Source organism: Lutra lutra, chromosome 18 (assembly GCF_902655055.1).
Source record: "Lutra lutra chromosome 18, mLutLut1.2, whole genome shotgun sequence".
In the NCBI taxonomy this organism is placed as follows: domain Eukaryota; kingdom Metazoa; phylum Chordata; class Mammalia; order Carnivora; family Mustelidae; genus Lutra; species Lutra lutra.
The window spans coordinates 35,300,412-35,319,684 of NC_062295.1; the positions used below are offsets into that span (position 1 = coordinate 35,300,412).

At 43.0% G+C, this 19,273-nt stretch overlaps 1 protein-coding gene across 4 annotated transcripts in view; it reads left to right on the top strand.

Moving 5' to 3' along the window:
* CCZ1 (CCZ1 homolog, vacuolar protein trafficking and biogenesis associated) overlaps window positions 1-19,273 on the top strand; it is a 32,554-nt gene that overhangs the window by 2,522 nt on the left and 10,759 nt on the right. For all 4 annotated transcript variants that reach the window (XM_047713428.1, XM_047713431.1, XM_047713432.1 and 1 more), the window contains exons 6-12: window positions 682-765; window positions 1,903-2,078; window positions 9,945-10,026; window positions 12,054-12,115; window positions 12,416-12,527; window positions 18,141-18,174; window positions 18,803-18,920. In XM_047713428.1, coding sequence (XP_047569384.1) covers window positions 682-765; window positions 1,903-2,078; window positions 9,945-10,026; window positions 12,054-12,115; window positions 12,416-12,527; window positions 18,141-18,174; window positions 18,803-18,920 — 668 coding nt within the window. The remainder of the gene's footprint in view (window positions 1-681; window positions 766-1,902; window positions 2,079-9,944; window positions 10,027-12,053; window positions 12,116-12,415; window positions 12,528-18,140; window positions 18,175-18,802; window positions 18,921-19,273) is intronic.

Genomic DNA, 19,273 nt, shown 5'->3' on the forward strand with positions numbered 1-19,273 from the left:
CTCTGTCTGTCAAATAAATTTTTAAAAAAACCTAAAATCTTAACTCTTTTGATGACTGTATGGTGACTATGTATCTGTTTTAGGGGAGAAAATAATGGGGCCTTTGAAACAGCACTGAGGTTTATGTTACACTTATTCACTGAGTATTGAGTCTTTCTCTATTCCTAGCCTTGTACTAGGAATGTATCCCCATGGGCAAACAAGAGAGTCCTTGTCCTTGAGGAGAAGGCATACTGCAGATATTGTATGATTTAAGAAGTCTGGCGATAATTTTTTATGTAAAGTGAAACTTGGGTGTGAGTTGAGATTTTAAAAAAATAATAATAATGCAGGGCACCTGGGTGGCTCAGTTCCCTAAGTGTCCAACTCTTGATCTCAGCGTCATGAGTTCAAGGCCAGTGCTGGTCTCTAGGCTGATCGATCATCTGGAAGCCTACTTAGAAAAACAATGTCCCAAAGGATTAGGTGATTACACAGAAATATCAGTTAACAAAGTATTGATTTTTGTGTGATTCATTTTATAATTCAGGCTTTCTCATGTAAATATTTTTTACATTTAAAAGGAATAGAGGGGATTAAATAAACTGAATTAGTTAATCTAAAAGGAAAAGAGGAATTTGTTAATGCTGGCAAATTGAAGGGTGTAAGAAATTGACTTTTAAAAATCTTTTACATCATTAGCTTTTTAATGGTACATTTCTGAGAGCCATGGAAGATGGAGGTGTCAAGCTCCTAAAAGAAAGATTAGAGAAATTCTTCCATCGGGTAAGTGTTTTGAATTTTATTTATAATCTCAGTAGTCTTCAAACAAGTTTTTAAAAATATACACAGAAGTTTGTTTCTTATTTACAAAAAAATTTGGGACTTGAAAGTGACAAAGAAACTGAGCTACACTGTGGCGATACCAGAACAGGGAGAAAATTCTTTCCATTCTTTTATCTTTCTGTAACATTTTGTTTTGGATCAAAGCATCCTGCCATTTTTGTGCACCCCTACATCATCTTGGAAACACCTTTCAGCTTCATCCTTATTCTACCTGTGTCTGTGTGGGCTTACTCAAAAGCGAACTTAGCACATGCTGATTGGTTAATTAGCTGAATTTAAACTCTTTACCTAAGTCCTACATTCTTAGGCATTGATGATGATTCATTAAACAGAGTATTGTTTAATCTGTATTGATGCAAGGTAAAATTTTTTGCCACGATAGATTTTATCACATTAGTGGTTACTAGTGAGATTTTTTCCCAAATGATAAATGAATGTGCTGATAAATGAATGTGCTAATATAGTTGTCACTCTGTTATATTGTAAGTTCAATTTTATATAGCTTACCTCTGGTAGAATTCAGGCTAGCTTTTAGAGAAATAATTCTCTTTTTTTCCCCTCAACTAGCTTTGATCTGTTTTTGAATTATTTCATTTTTATGAATTACTTTTGTTTCCTGTTTGTTCCCGCACTTTAATGACCATAATTCTTTACTCTCATGCTGTCTCTTAATATCTGTTCTCTTCTTCATTGCTCTCCTACCTGTCAACAACACTTGTCCTTTCCATTTTATTTTAGTAGAAGATGTCACTTTTAGTAGAAGATGTCCATGATATCATTGTATAGATTGTATAGATCCCTAATGAGATTAATACAATTTGAGGAGCACTCATGTAAGGAATTAAATAACTCCAAGAGATAAGACAATCCTGAATAATTATTAATAACTTGTGTTTGAACCTCAAATTTTGAAATTGGTACCTTTTTCACATCATGTTCGCTGTAGCCCACCTGCTTACTGGTCCTATCAGTGTGCTAATATGTAATCATACCATAAATTGACTAATGATTCTCAGCTGTCAGACTGCTATGTTCAGTGTACTTTTAGTAAGATTAATGCCTTATTTTTTCCTACAGTACTTGCAAACGTTGCATTTGCAGTCATGTGATCTCCTTGACATTTTTGGTGGAATCAGCTTCTTCCCATTGGATAAAATGACTTATTTGAAAATCCAGTCCTTTATTAATAGAATGGAGGAAAGCCTGAGTATAGTCAAATACACTGCCTTTCTCTATAACGATCAACTAATCTGGTATGTACACTCTAAGGCTTGGCATATTAAAGAAGAAATTCTTTTAGGCTAATAAAAACAGCAAAGACCGGATTGATAGGAGGTTGTCAAACTGGAATAAATAGCAAGGGGGCAGGGTAAGAAGTATCTTTGTAGATAACTGTCAAAATAAAGCAGTGATTATTTAAACCAAAAGTAGGGTAATTTGGGTTAAAATAATAAAGCAGGGGAGTTTAAAACTGGTTCCCTGAAAGGTGGAGAAAATGTTCCTGTCGAGTTAAGTTTAGGAATCCTATTTTTATTTCGGTGTTCTTCCAAAAACCTCTTTATAAAGAAACAGTATAGTAAATGTGGAAAGCATACTTTTCATACTTTGTTTTAAAATTGGGTCTTTAAAAATATCCAGAGAAGTTAAATGTGCTATAAAACCAGGAACTTACCCACTAGCTACCAAAGGTACATCCCATAGTAAGAACAAAAACATAATTTCTCTGAAAGTGTTGATACTCAAGAAGAAAAGATAGACTAAAAATCCTCTCAGGTATCTAAGGTAACTCTGGAAAAGCCATATGAACGTGCAGGTGCCCGTGACCGTATGGAGGCTGTGGCTCTGAAGGAAGCCTGGCTCTGGCTGATGATCTGAGATGGACTGCTGGGGTTCAGGAGCTCTTCCAGGGGCTCACCCATCTTCGGTTTCCACGTTTATGTGGACTGTATCCCACTGTCTGCCCTTCAGGTTGTGGCCCTGTTTGAGCCTGAAAACTTGAGTTCAGCTAACAGAAAGGGCAGTCATGGTTTCTGGAGACCCATTCTGTCCCTGCTGAGATCTTGGAGCATCATTTTAGGAAGAAAAGGAGGCTAATCAAAAGAAATTTGAATCTGTTCATTAAACACACTGATGACTTTTCATGTAGAACTTGTTTTCTCCTGTAAAAACAACATGAAGTTCAGATAGAAAGGCGTCTCCTTTTTTAACACATTGTTTAGCAGGACACTTAACTGCTGTATTAGCTGGCCCTGTTCTGGTTGCTTTTTATGATATTCACACCGTGGTAGTAAAATGAAATTCTTAAGGCTGCCTTGAGAGGTTGAAGGGAAGTTACCGGGAGTTGGGGGGTGTCACATCTGAGGAGGGAGCGGTCCTCTAGAGGCAGAAATTCCAGGGAGGTGCTGAGAAGGCTGTACCCATTAAGGAGACAGAGGGATGGACTAGAATTCCATAGCAGCCCATGGCCTTGGCGCCCCGTCCGAGGAAAGTAGCTCAGATTCCAATTTGCCTGACACAGCATAACCCCTGATGTACGTGTGAACTCTGGGGGTGAGAAGGGATACAGGCCTAGAGCAAAAGGGTCCCCTTCAAAGTCCGCAGCTCCACTGACAGGCCATGAAGCCAGCATGACCAGCAGGGTTGAGGTCTGGAAGTCTCAGCTCATAGTGCTGCCTGTTGCCCAACTCCTGGGGATCCTCTGGGCACCTTTGTCTTTGTGAAGGACATTCCCTGGAGTTACGCAGTGCCCAGCTCTGGTGGCTGCACAGGACTGCTTGGGGGTCCTACCCCAGTATGCCTATGGGGCAAGGTTGGCCCCAGGCCGTCATCCTAAGAAGGAGCTTCAAGAAAAATAACACATTGTGGGAGGCAACTGTTAGTTACAAAGCTGATGTGTTTAAATACCAGTGAAGTATTTTATATCTCACGAACAGAGTATGTATTTGTTCTCATTGCTTGCTATTATGTATGTGTGTATGCCCGTGTATTTAGTTTTGAATGCTCTGTTTCGTCAAGTGGAGCCCAATGTTGTTGTTTTTCCCCACTCATTTTCATTTTTTTCATCATAAGTGCATTCTTGAGTCCCGTCCCCTATTTCCCCCATCTCCCCACCCATCTCCCCTCTAGTCACCATCTGTTTGTTTTCTATAAAGAGTCTGTTTCTTGGTTTGTCTCTCTTTTTTTTTCTTTTGCTCATTTGTTGCTTAAATTCCACATATGAGTGAAGTCATACGGTATTTGTCTTTCTCTGACTGACTGATTTCACCTAGCATTATAGTCTCTAGCTCCATCCCTATTGTTGCAAATGATAAGATTTCATTCTTTTTTATGGCTGAATAATATTCCATTGTACGTATATACCACATCTTCTTTATCCATTTATTGATTTACGGACACTTGGGCTGCTTCCATAGTTTGGCTATTGTAAATAATGCTGCCATAAACATGGGGAGTCCGGGTGCATGTGTCCCTTTGAATTAGCGTTTTTGTCTGTTTTAGGTAAGTACTCAAGAGTGCAGTTGCTGTATCGTAGGGTAGTTCTATATTCAGTTTTTTGAGGAAGCGCCATACCGCTTTCCACAGTGGCTGTGTCACCACCAGCTTGCGTTCCCTCCAACAGTGAAAGAGGGTTCCTTTTTCTCCACATACTTACCAACACCTGTTGTTTCTTGTGTTGTTGATTTTCGCCATTCTGAGAGGTATGAGGTGGTACCTCATTGTAATTTCGATTTGTATTTCCATGATGATAAGTGATGTTGGGCATTTTTTCGTGTGTGTGTTGGCCATCTGGATGTCTTCTTTGGAGAAATGTTCATGTTTTCTGCCCATTTTTAAAATTGGATTATTTGTTCTTTGGGTATCGAGTTGTATCAGTCCTTTGTATAGTTCAGATATTAACCCTTCATTGGATTTGCGGGTACCTTCTCCCATTCTGTAGGTTGTCTTTTAGTTTTGTTGATTGTTTCCTTCACTCTGCAGAAACTTCTTATTTTGGTGTAGTCCCAAGTAGTTATTTTTTATTTTATTTCCCTTGTCTCGGGAGACGTTATCTTGAAAAATGTTGCTACAGCCGGTATCAAAGACATTACTGCCTGTGCTCTCTTCAAGGATTTTTATGGTTTCAGGTTTCACATTTAGGTCTTTAATCCATTTGGAGCTTTTCTTGTGTGTACAATGTAAGAAAGTAGTGCAGTTGCGTTCTTTTGCATACTGCTGCCACACACCATTTGTTAAAGAGACTCTTTTTTCCCCATTGGATATCCAGTTCTCCTTTGTTGATGGTTAATTGACCATATAATTATGGGTTTATTTCTGGATTTTATGTTCTGTTCCACTCTCCTGTTTTTATACCAGTACCATACTGTTTTAATCATTACTACATTATAATATAACTTGAAATCTAGAGTTGTGATGCCTCCAGTTTTGTTTTTTCAAGACTGCTCTGGCTATTTGAGGTCTTCTATGGTTCCATACAGATTCTAGGACTGTTTGCTCCATTTCTGTGAAAAATGCTGTCAGTGTTCTGATAGGGATCGTGTTAAACGTGTAGATTGCTTTGGGTCATAGAGACACATTAACAATATTTGTTCTTCCAGTCCATGAGTGTGGAATGTCTCTGTGTTGTCTTGAATTTCTTTCATCAGTGGTTTATAGTTTTCAGAGTACAACTCTTTCACCTCCTCGATTAAGTTTATTTTTAGATATTTTATTTTCAGCACAGTTGTAAATAGGATTCTTTTCTTAATTTCACTTTCTTTTTCTTTTTCTTTTTTTTTTAAGATTTATTTATTTGACAGAGATCACAAGTAGGCAGAGAGGCAGGCAGGGGCGGGGGTGGGGGAAGCAGGCTCCCCACTGAGCAGAGAGCCCTATGCGGGGCTCGATCCCAGGACCTTGAGATCATGACCTGAGCCGAAGGCAGAAGCTTTAACCCACTGAGCCACCCAGGCGCCCCTTAATTTCACTTTCTGCTGCTTCATTATTAGTGTATGGGAATGGAAAAGATTTCTGTGCATTGAGTTTTGTGAATTTACTGAATTCATTTATCAGTTCTAATAGTTTTTTTTTTTGTGTGTGTGGTCTTTAGGGTTTTCCATATATAGTGTCATGTCATCTGCAAATAATGAGAGTTTTACTTCTCCCTTACCAATCTGGATGCCTTTTTATTTCTTTGTTGTCTGTTTACTGTGGCCAGGACTTCAGTACTATGTTGAATAAAAGTGGTGAGAGTGGACATGCTTTGTCTTATTCCTGACCTTAGGGGAAAGCTCGCAGTTTTTCCTCATTGGATATGATGTTGGCTGTGGGTTTTTCATATATGACCTTTATTATGTTGCAATATGTTCCCTCTAGACCTACTAAGATGATCATATGGTTTTTATCCTTTTTCTTATTGATGTGATGTATCACATTGATTGTTTTGCAAATATTGTACCACCCCTGCATTTTGAGAATAAATCCCACTTGATCATATTGAATGATTTCTTTTAATGTATTGTTGCATTGGTTTGCTACTTATTATATTGTTTTGAAATTATCTGAGGGTAGAAACATCTGTCTGTCCCAGGACATGGCCAGAACCTGGTACACTGTAGATGATTGGTAAATGGTTGTGAGCTCAAAGTGGATGGTTAGTAGAAAAATCTTCTAATTCTGTTTGCATTTAATGGATGGATTTGGTTTTGCAGTGGCCGTGATAGGATTAGACATAACTGCTGTTTGGTAGGAGGATGTCAGTCAACTTTCTTGTCCAGAGCTCTTGGCCTGTTTTTTGGAGAATTTTCTTTTTAGTGAATTGATTTACTTTCCAGGAGTTAATACTTTTATGAATAAGTGCTTTAGATATTTCTTAAGTTAATCAAAGTTGACCATATTCTTGGATCTTGTCTAGGTTATTTTATATTTAATACAGGACAGTAACACCTGTGTTGTAAACAAAACCGATCCTGATTTGAAAGATTCTGCATTGCATTCAAATGCATCAATTGAGATTAAAGCTGAGGAAAAGATTTTTTGTTTTTTTTTTCCCAAGAAAAAACTGTATAAATAAGAAAAAATTATTTTAAAAAATAAGCTTAAATAAGAAAAAACTATTCATATTGAACAACCATATTTGAGAGGCTTTGAGAGAACACCTGTACTTCTGAGCACGGGTAGGCTATTGTCTGTCTGATGTGAACCCTTGATGGAGTCCTGAACCATTTCCTTTCAGTGCAGGAATTTTCTGCTTGTGTATTTATTTATCTGTTTATTTGCACTAAGGAAGGAGGCTTTTAATTTTTTTAACGTTTTTCATAAGAACTTCCCCCCAATAGTAGCATCTTCCATAATTATAATGCATCATTGGCTCATTTATTTTTTGTAGGGGAGCTGAAGTAGGGTCGGGGCTGGCAGCCCCTGGAGAGAGGGCTGCTGTGGTCCGAGCTCATGGAGATCCTACAACTAGGGCAGGCCTCTCTGGAGGCAAAGTGGGAATTGCCTACTTGGGGTTTTGTGCTCTGAACACCTGGCTGCAACTTAGTATTTTTCTTTTTACGTTTTCTATCCAGATGACCAATACAAAGTATTTAACATCTGGCATTAAATCTGAAGTGAAATCATAAAACACAGCGCCAGTCCCAGTACACGTGGTGAGCCATTCAGCAGTGTAGTTTGCCATCTCCTCCTACAGGGTTTTTTCTACTTCATGTCCTATGGTCTAGAACAGCAGCGTTCAGTAAGAAAATAGTGCAGGGGCTCCTGGGTACTTAGTCAGTTAAACATGTGGCTCTTGAACTCAGGGTTGTGGGATCAAGCCCCACATTGGGCTCCACGCACAGAAGGTCGTCTGCATGGGATTCTTTCTCTCCCTCTGCCCATCTCTCTGTTCACTGGCTTGCTCTCTCTCAAATAAAGTCTTTTTTTAAAAAAGACTATCATTTACCTGAGAGAGACCGTGCTTGAGAGAAAGAGAGCACAAGCAGAGGGAGGGGCAGAGGGAGAGGGAAAAGCAGAGTCCCTGCTGAGCTGGGAGCCCTATGTGGGGGCTCAATCCCAGGAACCTGAGATCATGACCTGAGCCAAAGGCAGATGCTTAACCAACTGAGCCACCATGTGCCCCTAAATAAATAAGGCTTTAAAAAAAAAGAATACAATACAAGCCACATACATAATTTTAAGTTTCCTAGCAGCTATGTTCAAATGAAAAGAAACTAGTGAAATTAACATTTTGGCACCATATATCTAAAATTATTTATTTCAACATGTAAAAGCTTAAATTATTCATGAGCTATTATAAATTTATTATTTCAACGTATTAGCAACGTAAATTTTTTTTATTAAAAGATTTTATTTATTTATTTGACAGAGAGATCACAAAAGCAGAGAGGGAGGCAGAGAGAGAGGGGAAAGCAGGCTCCCTGCTGAGCAGAGAGCTTGATGCTGGGGCTCAATCCCAGGACCCTGAGATCATGACCCAAGCCGAAGGCAGAGGCTTTAACCCACTGAGCTACCCAGGTACCCCAACAACATAAATTATTAATGAGCTATTCTTTTCATGCTAAATCTTAACAATCCAGTGTAAGTTTTACATTCATTTCAACAAGCCACATCTCAGGTGTTCGGTGCCCAGATGTGCCCAGTAGCTGCTCTTTTTTTTTTTTTTTTTTTTTAAAGACTTTATTTATTTATTTATTTATTTTTGAGAGAGGGAAAGCGAGCAAGAGAGAACGAGAATGAGATAGAAAGAGCATCAGCGGAGGGAGAGGAAGAAGCAGGCTCTCTGCTGAGCAGGGAGTCTGACGCAGGGCCCGATCCCAGGACCCTGGAATCCTGACCCAAGCCGAAGGCAGACACTTAACTGACTGAGCCATCCAGGCGCCCCCCAGTAGCTGCTCTTACTGGAACCGCAGCTCTAGAAGACGTTGCCCAGCCCATAGTCGTTTATGTACTGCCTTCTACTACCTATCATCGACAGCCCTCTCCACTGGTACTTCTTACTCAGGTCTTAAAAGGAAAATAACATCCAGAACCTGTTTTGTTCTCCTCTTTCTGTCTTCTTACGTCAGTTATTTCTGTAAAAGAAAACAAAACAGGTGACTTTTCATGCGTTTGATGGGGAGATTTCATTTGCCCAGTTGGCTGCGTGGTACTTTGAGAGTTAAGAGTTGCCACAGGACGTACTAAATGATCCTGCCAGCCCTGGTGGTTTCCGTTGAGGACGAGACTTTATGAAAATTGACCTGGAAGGGGGAGAGGCGGGAGAGGAAGAGGAGGAGGTGAGACAGCACTGGAAGAACCTCAGGAAGGGAGCAGCACATACTTGCCAGGGGAAGCCGAATTTTTCTAACAGATGGTTTCACTGGGAAAAGAAGAGACAGCCTCTGGAATATGGTGTAGAGGCTTGATTTATAATAAAGTTGGATTTCATCATAGGATTTTTTTTTTTTTTTTTTTTGGTTGCATTGAATAGAAAAAGAATCAGACACAGACTCATGGTCTGTTTATATCCCTACCTAGAAAACTGATCTCAAATAGGGTCTGCTGCCTGCTAGTGTCTCAGCCCTATTTCCACGTGCTACTCACCCTTGCCTCGTTTCAGATTAGACTTGAAAGGTAGACCTGAGAGTGTGTTTCATTCTCTCCCTCCTCTCTCCCTACACGGAAGTCATAGATTTAAAATCCATATCCGTTTCCGAGACCGAGCAGGAGCGTAGGCCCCATCGGCAGCACGCCAGTGTTCCCTGGGAGGCTGGGTGGAAGCATGTGGCATGTCTGTAGAGCCCAGAAAGCGAAGCAGAATCTGCTACCTGGAGTGGAGCATGGTGGCTGTTAACGCTCCCTGAAGAATTCCACCTGAGGTTCAAGCAGGGAATCGAGTCAGATCAAATCAGACCAGTGACCGTTTGTTTACAATGGCGTATAGAATACAAGATGACACAGACGTAGCCTTTGCCGGCTCAGGATAAAGTGCTAGCGGCAGACCAGTTTAATTCATTCCCTTCTGGCACTTCCCAGTCCAGGAAAGGGCTTCTGGGTACAAGGTAAACAAGCAAACAAGAGGAGTGTTACTATGACCTGAGCCACAGGAAGACAGAAGACCAGTTCCAGGCTTTTAACAGCATGCATTTCTGATGTTTCAGGAGTGGGTTAGAACAAGACGACATGAGAATTTTATACAAATACCTCACCACATCTCTGTTTCCAAGGCATATCGAGCCTGAGGTATGGCCGGGCATTGGGCTCCCTCCCTCCCCGCCAACCCCTGCCTGTGTGTATGTATGTTGTATGTATTATGTATGTACGCACACCTGGGCTGGAGGAGGGGGCTTGGGGGCAGAGGGTGGAGTAACGCGGTGGTCGGTGGGGCAGCTCTGATCTATATGTTATATTGCTAGTGTGACATGTATGTGGTTGTGTACCCCTTAGCACAGAAACCACGTATGTCAGCTCTTCTTCCTTTCGTTACATTCCAATACAATAGCAAGGGTCTGTTTTTTGTTTTTTTAAAGATTTTATTTATCTATTTGACAGAAGTAGGCAGAGAGGCAGGCAGAGAGAGAGAGAGAGAGGAGGAAGCAGGCTGCCCACTGAGCAGAGAGCCCGATGCGGGGCTCGATCCCAGGACCCTGGGATCATGACCTGAGCCGAAGGCAGAGGCTTTAACCCACTGAGCCACCCAGGCGCCCCCAAGGGTCTGTTTTTAAGAGGAGCAATTCATTGAGTAGTGGAGAAATGGGTTTTAGGCGGGGTTCTGGGAACTTGAAAACACCTGGGGTCTTTGACAGAAGAAAGGTGAATCCTTTCTTGTACAAGCAGGAGATGTCATTCAGTGGATGGTCTCTTGCCTGCCTGCCTTTTCCACTGGGTTACTTACTTCCCCAGTTTTCTGCAGAGACCTGTACGTAATGCTGCAGTCTTCTCCCCAGAGTGTCCTTCTGCCACTCACTAGGTTGGAGATAAAAAATATCCATAGCCCACGAATCATTTTGGCCTAGATGCATACATGCACTGGCTTGTTCTCTTCCCTCCCTCTATTTAAGGTTGTGACATGAAACAAGAAAAAAACCTCTTTGATAAGAAATTGAAAGCCAGGTTTTAAGAAGGACCTGGTCCTGCACATAGGTCCTTTGTAGGCAGTCTGAGTACAGTGGCTCATGTTTCTTAAGTACGTACTGTGACCCAGCACTGTCCTGAGTGCCCCGCAAACATGCGTTATCTCCTGGCATCCTGACAACCGACCCGAGTAGGATAACTTCTCCCCCACCTTACAGACAGGACACTCAGGCTGGAGGGGCTTAAATGGCACACCCGGGGTCACCTAGCCGGGAAGCGGCAGGGCCAGGACTTGATCTCGGGATCTCCCTGAGGCTAAAGCATCTCCTTACATCCACGCCCTCAGGAGGCTTTTCTGTATGTGACAGTACGGCTGCCCCAACAGAAAACTCTGGTCCTTTATTTGCCCCAAGAGCCGGGCTTAGAAAGTAGGAAACCACAGGATTCAACACGGCAGTGTGAGCGTGGACGCATGAGGCCTTCTTTTTCAGTACAGACTGCCTCTGTGAGAGTCAGATATCCATTTTTACTATTGGATTTAGAATGTTTTTCAGTCTTTTTTCTGTGGTTATATGCTAAAATTTTATATAGACTAAAAGAACATCAGAATTTTTTTTAGAAAAGTGAGAGGTTTCAGTAACATGACTATTGGATTTGGATTTTTCCCCCCTTTCCTGTGCCTATTGAGATAGTACATCTTCAGCAAGAGTGTTAGGCGTGTGCTACAAATACCAATCGGGGAGGAGGCGTGATGTCCTGGCTGAAAGCTTTGATGTCAGACAGTCATGGGGTTGACGCCTGGCCCTGCTGATTAGGAGCTGTATATGCGGGGGAACTTCTACTAACTTGAGTTTCCACAATGAGAAAATAGGAAGAGTGTGCTGCCTCTAGGGTCCTATGAGGTGGTCATTGCCTAGCATACATTAACGCCATGGGAAATTTCGGTTATTGCTGAAAAAGGAACTAAATCATTAGATGGAGTTCAGGGTACAATGAAGTTTTGATCGTTCTGGTTCCTATCAATGCATTCTTTATGTAGCTCTTGTAATCCCCTTCCCTTTTATTGGTAGGGAGGAATGTGCGTAAATGAGACAGGAAAATGGCATGGAGCCCACTAGCAGGTATAAATGTGGTTTTCAAAGCTTCAAAAGGAGAAAATCTAATAAGTCATTTCTCAATGTTGACTTTGTTTACAGTTGGCGGGAAGGGATTCTCCAATAAGGGCGGAGATGCCAGGAAATCTTCAACATTATGGAAGGTAAAACTTCTGGTCTTTGATCTACAGTATTGGATTTTATTGTCTTTTTTTGGTAAAGGTAAAATCATCAACTCTGAAATTACCTTTGTGCTATTTACTGGCAGTTGTTTACTGCAGTGGAAATGCTGTTGTTTCCAGCGAATTAAAACTTTATCACACTCTGATTTGGTGTTTTCCAAGTAGCGTCTGGCTTCCCCAAAAGAAAATGAATCTACGTTAAGTGGGACTATATCCTGTTTTATGTATTCCTGTTTATCACTTACCTGACTGAGTTGAGTCATTTCTGTGCTTGCTTTTCAGATTTCTTACGGGACCCTTGAACCTTAATGATCCAGAAGCAAAATGCAGATTCCCCAAAATTTTTGTAAACACAGATGACACTTACGAAGCACTGCATTTAATTGTCTATAAGGTAACAACTGTTTTTCCCTCCAGCATTACGGATTAACAGATTAACGCGAAAGTAAATCTTTCTTGCATGTGTACACGAGTGTGTGTGCCTACACGCCCCTGAAATATTTCTCAGAACAGATGTTGAAAGTTCTCATTGTTGGAAAACTCGGAATGGGTGGCCCTCTGGAACAGTAGGGTTATTTTCAGCTCCTTTTCAGGGCTTTTCTTATTAGTGACAGAATCGCTGTCTGACACTGTCTGAGGCTGTGACTCAGAAGCATTCGGAAGTCCTGTGTGCTCACACACAGAGGCCAGCAAAGGTGGTGTTGCTTTGTCGTTAGATGCCTTCCGGTGTGGGACTGGCCACACTCCAGTAAATTCTGCTTTCGTGGATTGGAAAGCACAGACTTGGGGGTTCTGTTACGATAGTCCAGTTATAGCTCAGATATGTTAGCTTTTTTTTTTTTTTTTTTAAGATTTTATTTATTTGACAGATCACAAGTAGGCAGAGAGGCAGGTAGAGAGAGAAAGAGGAGGAAGCAGGCTCCCCACTGAGCAGAGAGCCCGATGCGGGGCTCGCTCCCAGAACTCTGGGATCATGACCTGAGCGGAAGGCAGAGGCTTTAACCCACTGAGCCACCCAGGCGCTGCTGTTAGCTTGGTTTTTGTAAAGGTGATTTTGGTTCAAGAAGGAAGGCTAAGCAAGTGTGTTTATCTTCTTCCCCACCTGAGAGTACAATTATGTTTGAGTTTGTAAAGACCTAGAAATGGTGGCGTGTGAGCACCAGGGAGAGGTGAACCTCAGTGTGAGGGATTTGTCTCCCTGGAAGGCAGGAAGGAGGTAAAGGTGGGGTGCTGATGGATGAAGTCTGGCCAAGGAGGAGTAGGGGGGTTGCACTAAGGCAAGAGCCTGCCTGCCCCCACAGAAGCCCAGAGAAGCTCCCAGCTTAGAGATAGCACCTAAGGAGTCCGGAGTGGGAGGCGAGCTTGGAAGGAAAGGGAGTGAGTGTTGTATATAAACCAGCCAGACACCCCTTTTCCCATCCTCACATACTCACAGGCAACCGAGCACCTATTCCTGGGTGAAAGTCAAGGCTCTTTTTTTTTCCCCTGGGATTATGACCTGAGCCAAAGGCAGACCCTTCCAGGCGTCCCTCAAGGGTCATTTTAAAGGAAAACAATCTGGGGAGCCAGAGTGCGGCCAGCATGGGTGTGCGCAGCTGAGAGTAAGTGCCAATTGCAGGAGTCCGGTGACTGCTGCCCTCGTCCTGCCCTGGAGCAGGGCCTCCCTCCCTGGTCAGCCACGCATTCCCTTGTCCTTTAATGTGCATGGAAAGACAAAACTAGATCTTGAGAGAAAAATTTCTCTGCTAACAGAGAGAACGTCTAAAAATTAGCATCCGCAGAGATTAGAGAGGTGTATCTATAAAACCAGAACAGGACGACCTGAGAGTCAGGGCTAGAATAAACTTAGGGTAATTGAAAACATAATTTTATTCATTGGGGCAAGATATACATAGCATAAAATTTGCCATTTTAACCATTTTTAAGTGTATGGTTCAGTACATAAACAGTATTGGACAAACTTACCACTGTCTGTTTCCAGAACTCATCTTCACCCAAAATTCTGTACCCATTAAAAATAACGCTTCTGTCCCTGTCCCCTGAAAATACGCTGGTTGACCTGAGAACTTCATTAGAAGGGTTAAAGATAAGTTGCCCTGCTTTGAATGTAAGATAACATGACAAGACATAAAAATATGGAGAAAATCATTGAACACTACATCAAAAACCAGTGATGTACTGTATGTGGGCTAATTGAATTTAAATTTTAAAAATAATAATTCCTTTAAAAAGCAAAAATTTTTAAAATAAATAAAATACAAAGAAAAGATGGGAGAGAGGGATCTCCACATCTGATTCACAGAAAAGTTGAACGAGAGGAAATTAGTTGAGTGTATTATGAGGACATATCTAGATGAAGAGGAACACATCTCCCAGATTGAAAAGGCCCACTGAATGTCTCACACAGTGAATCAAAAAGACCCACTCCAGTCCACACAGTGGGCAGTTTCAGAAATATAAAGAGAAGGTCCCAGAAGCTTCCAGAAGGAAAATCAGGTCATCTGTAAAGAAAATCGGCATGAGCAGCCTTTTCTTTATGGACAGCATATACTAGGTGACAAGGGAAGGAAGACTTTCAAAGTTCCAAGAGAGAGGGATTTTCAGTGTAGAATTCTTTGCCGAGCCCAACTGTCCCATCGCAGGTGAGATCGAAGAGAGGTGTGTTAATGGCAGAAAGTCTCGGGAAGGTTACCCCATGTGTCTGGTCTTCGGGTTTGCGTGGGTTTGTATGTCAGAATCAGTGAGGAAACCAAGAACGAGAATACCTCAGAATCCACACCCGGGGCCCGGACACTTGAGAACAGGAAGAAGGCGGCTTGTGGTGATCGAGCTCTGAGTCCGTGGTGGGGGTTAGCACCTCAGGGACTTCTGCGGTGGAACAGAGAAATGGGGGCTCTGTTCTGGTTGCAGGGACCCCAGAACAAAAAGATGTTGCATTCATAAAATAGTACGACTGTGAGCTTTGATTAAATGTTGGGTGTTCTAAGGAATGGCCCAGGAGGAGAGAATCCCAGGGAAGATGTACAGATGTGTCTGAAAATGAACCGTAACTGGGGTAGGGAAAAGCCCATGTCTCTAGCAAGTGAAAATCAGTCTCTGAATGACTCAGGGTAATGATTTCGAACTCTAGTGGAAGAAATATCCTGTTAATTCTTTGTTGTTTATTGGATTTCTGATCTTAGAGTCAATCAATAGAATTTTAAATGGGATGATGGCATCACAGTTATTTTTAAAAGTTAGCTTTTTTCCAAAACAGCTTTGTTGAGATAGAGTTCACATACTGTATAATTAGCCCACTTAAAGTATTCAGTTCAGTGGTTTTTCACTGCAAACTGTAGGACTCCTCAAGACCACTCTTGCTTCTGACACACACTGCTAGCTCAGGGGCCCCCAAGACCACCCAGGAGTTCACTAGAGGTGCTCACAGGACTCAGAGAAGCTGGCCCGCTCCTGCTCATAGTTTACTACAGCAAAGGAGTGCAAATGAAAGATGGCCCAGGAAAGAGGCACTCGGGGCAGGACCTGGGAGTCACCAGGCCTGAGCTTGCCCCCTCCCGGTGGAGCTGTGCAGACAGCACGGGGCCTATTTCTCCCAGTAGGGACGTGTGACATGTGTGGAGTCTTACCATCCAGGGCAGCTCTCTCGAGTCTTGACATCCAGAGTTTTGACTGGGCCTTGGCCGTACAGACACAGCTGATTGCCGGCGTCCCTGGCCTTAGTCGCCAGCTCTCTGGAACTCTGCTGATGCCGCACGGGCTTGGGGCCAGAAGGGATGTTGGCCTGTGGTTTTTCTCTCCTTCTGAAGTCATGGTCTGGTTTTGGTATCAGGCTACTACCGGCCTCAGGCTGGGTTGGGAAGTGTTTCCTCATCTCCTGTGTTTTGGAAGAGTTTGTGAAGGATTGCTTTTAATTCTTTGAATAATTGGTCACCGTGAAGCCACCTACATCTGGGCTTTTCTTTGTTGGAAACCTTCCCATGATGAAAGAGTGTCTGTCCTCGTTCTAGGTCTTACTGTTTGTCTCTTGAGTTTGAGTTGTTTGTGTCTTACTGGGAATTTGTTCTGCTTGTTCTTCGGTTGTTTGTATATAATTTTTCGGAGTATTACAGCCTTAAAATCCTTCCCCCCCCTGTAAAACAGTAATGGTGGCTCCTCTTTTTTTTTTTTTTTTAAGATTTTATTTATTTATTTGACAGCCAGAAATCACAAGTAGGCAGAGATGCAGGCAGAGAGAGAGAGAGGAAGGGAAGCAGGCTCCCCGCCGAGCAGAGAGCCTGATGTGGGGCTCGATCCCAGGACCCTGAGACCATGACCTGAGCCGAAGGCAGAGACTTAACCCACTGAGTCACCCAGGCGCCCCTAAAGTTTTGTTTTTTATAATTTTCTTCAGTTAGGGTGTTGGAAGATTCTGTAGAGCTCGTCATACCACCATTTTGAATGGGCTCCCAGGTCCTGGTCCTCCGTATACAACCCATGATCTGTGCCTGGAGATGTGATGTGGTGTCTGAGATGAGCACGCAGTTAGGGGAGCAGGGGGCTAGAGTAGGACTGTGTGTCCGCTGACGGTCACCGGGGAAGTGATGGCCTGCAGGGTTCGTTACGCTATTTTGTGTGCTTTTCTATGTATTGGAAATTCTTCAGGTTTTTAAACAGGGACTCGAAAGGCACATTTAAAAAAAACAACCTGTAAGGAGTCACACATGCAGCTGCTGGCAGGAAACCAGATGATAGACAGACGGGGATGGGGCTTCTGTGTGGAGTGGCGCTGTGAAACACCGCATCGCTCAAGTCACAAGGAGGCCAGAGGCCACTCACCTCCACAAGGTAGCACCTTGGAAAGCAGAGCTGGTGGTCTCAGATGTCCTGATGTATCAACAGAGGCTGGAAGTTGGAATCTCCGTAGGAAACTAGTGGGCATCTAAGTCAAAGTTACAGAGAAAGAGACACATACTGAATGGAACTGGCCTGTGGGCCACCAATGTTGCGACCTGTTTATAAGCAGGTGAGAGTTATGATTCACTTACAGAATAGCTCACGTGTGCTTGAGTATGCTGGTGCGAAAACAGTTACGGCTGCCGGAGGCTGAGAGGGGGATGTGGGGAGAAGTGCAGGGATGGGGGACAGGAATAAGTGTGCTCGTATGAAAAGCAACCATCCAGGAGCTTGTCCCTGCGACTGTGGTGTGAGAAGTGGGCCATTTGGGGTGTAGGGTCACCCGTGGGGAAGCTGGAGTGGCTCTAAGCAGCGGGGAGGAAAAGGAAGGCCAATAGGGACTTCACCACTATTGGGACGTGAGTAGGGATTCATGATGCCATCTGAAGGCCACAGTGGTAGAGCCAAGGTCTCTCAAACTGTTCCGGTGGCTGCCCACAGGGACGGACCTCAGGAGGAGTTCTGTGGCTTTTTCTCCGAAGGCCATATGTTCTGTGTGACTTTTTGCCACTGTGTGGTGTATGCAGTAATACATTTAACCATGTCTGGTTGTTTGATTTATGGTTGCTGTAGCCAGTGTCACCGGTGCAACATTCACTATCATGAAAGGGGAGACAGGAGGACATTCATCTGCTGGGGCATTTTAACTGTGTTCATGGAAACTTTCGAAGACACACAAAAACAGACAAGAAGAATGAATCCCCAGGGTCCCATCACACAGCTTAATTTAATGAACAATATGCTTATCTTTCATCTGTTTTCCCTGTGTGGTTTTTATTTTATGTTTTTTGCTTGCACATGTTAGATCCTGTCATTTCACTTGCAGAGGCTTCAATTTGCATCTCTAATGAGGGCATGTGTTTTCACCTAACCACCATGTAATTAGCACACCTGGCAGGAGAAACCCTTTCCTTAATGTTCTCTGCTCTCTAGTCCATATCCAGATCTCTCCAGTTGACTAAAAAATATCTTCACCAAGTGATTCAAGTCAAAATTCAAGAAGAGCCACTGCACTGGGTCATCGAATTTCTTTTTTATGCCGTTTTGTAATCCTTGGTTTGTTTTCTCTTCCCAGGCCATGAGTGCAGCTGTGTGCTTTATGATTGATGGTAGGTACACACCTGTATCCGACTTCAGCCCGCGTAGATAAGCCTTCTCTCTTTACACTTTGCTGTGCTCTGTCCTTAAACAGTAAACATGTTGTCATAGAGGCTCCATTAAGCACGGCTCCCCTCTGTGAGCTTTGCTAGAGAACTAGCTCTGTCTCATATTTTTAAAGTCCTGGCCTACCTGCTTCCTAGCAGCTGGCCCTGGGCACCTTTCTTCGCCTCCCTCCCTGTGAAGTGATAACAGAAGTACCTTTTTCAAAGGGGGCTTAGGGGATTAAATCGGGTCATGTTTGTAAAGCACCAGAGGGCTGCTGGCCCCTGAGTACTGTGTGGTGTGTGTTAGATACTTAACCTTCTCGGCCAACTTACCACCCCACGGGGTGCGCTTAAATTGATATTCACAGTGAGATAAGTCTTCGACTCTTGCACACCTTAACTATAACTAACTTTGACTCTCCTGTTTCTCTTCTCTTTGGGAGGGGAGGGAGAGCTTGTCATTTAATTGTTTTATTTTCCTGATCAGTAAAGTTTTCATTGGAATACTGTAATTAAGACCGTTAGATGAATACTGACCTTTTCAACACAAAGAATTCTAAAACTTACTGGTATTTTTTAAATTACTCGTTAGCCTCTGTACAGCCCACGTTGGATTTTTGCCGAAGACTGGACAGCATTGTTGGGCCCCAGCTCACAGTGCTGGCATCTGACATTTGTGAGCAGTTTAACATCAACAAAAGAATGTCTGGGTTTGTACTTCGCTTCGTGTTTACTTTCTAGCATTTAACTGGTTTGGGAAGAAGAAGGGTAGTTTTTACTTAAGAAAATGGATGGTAATATCATTTGTGTTTTCTCTGACTCCGGAGAACAAACGTGCAGCTCAGTCCTATCTGAAAAGCTCCCTGGGGAACTGGGGAACCGTTCCCGAGCTTTTCTGCTCCAAGATGTTGGTGGGGGCCGGGTCTTCTGTGAATACCTTCCCTCAGCCCGCCCCCTGACTGTGGTGTCAGGAATGGGGTGGGGTGTGCTACCTGTGCCTGTGGGCTGGACCCCGTGAGGGCCACCTCACATCCCACTGGACCAGCCCAGACTGTAAATTCAC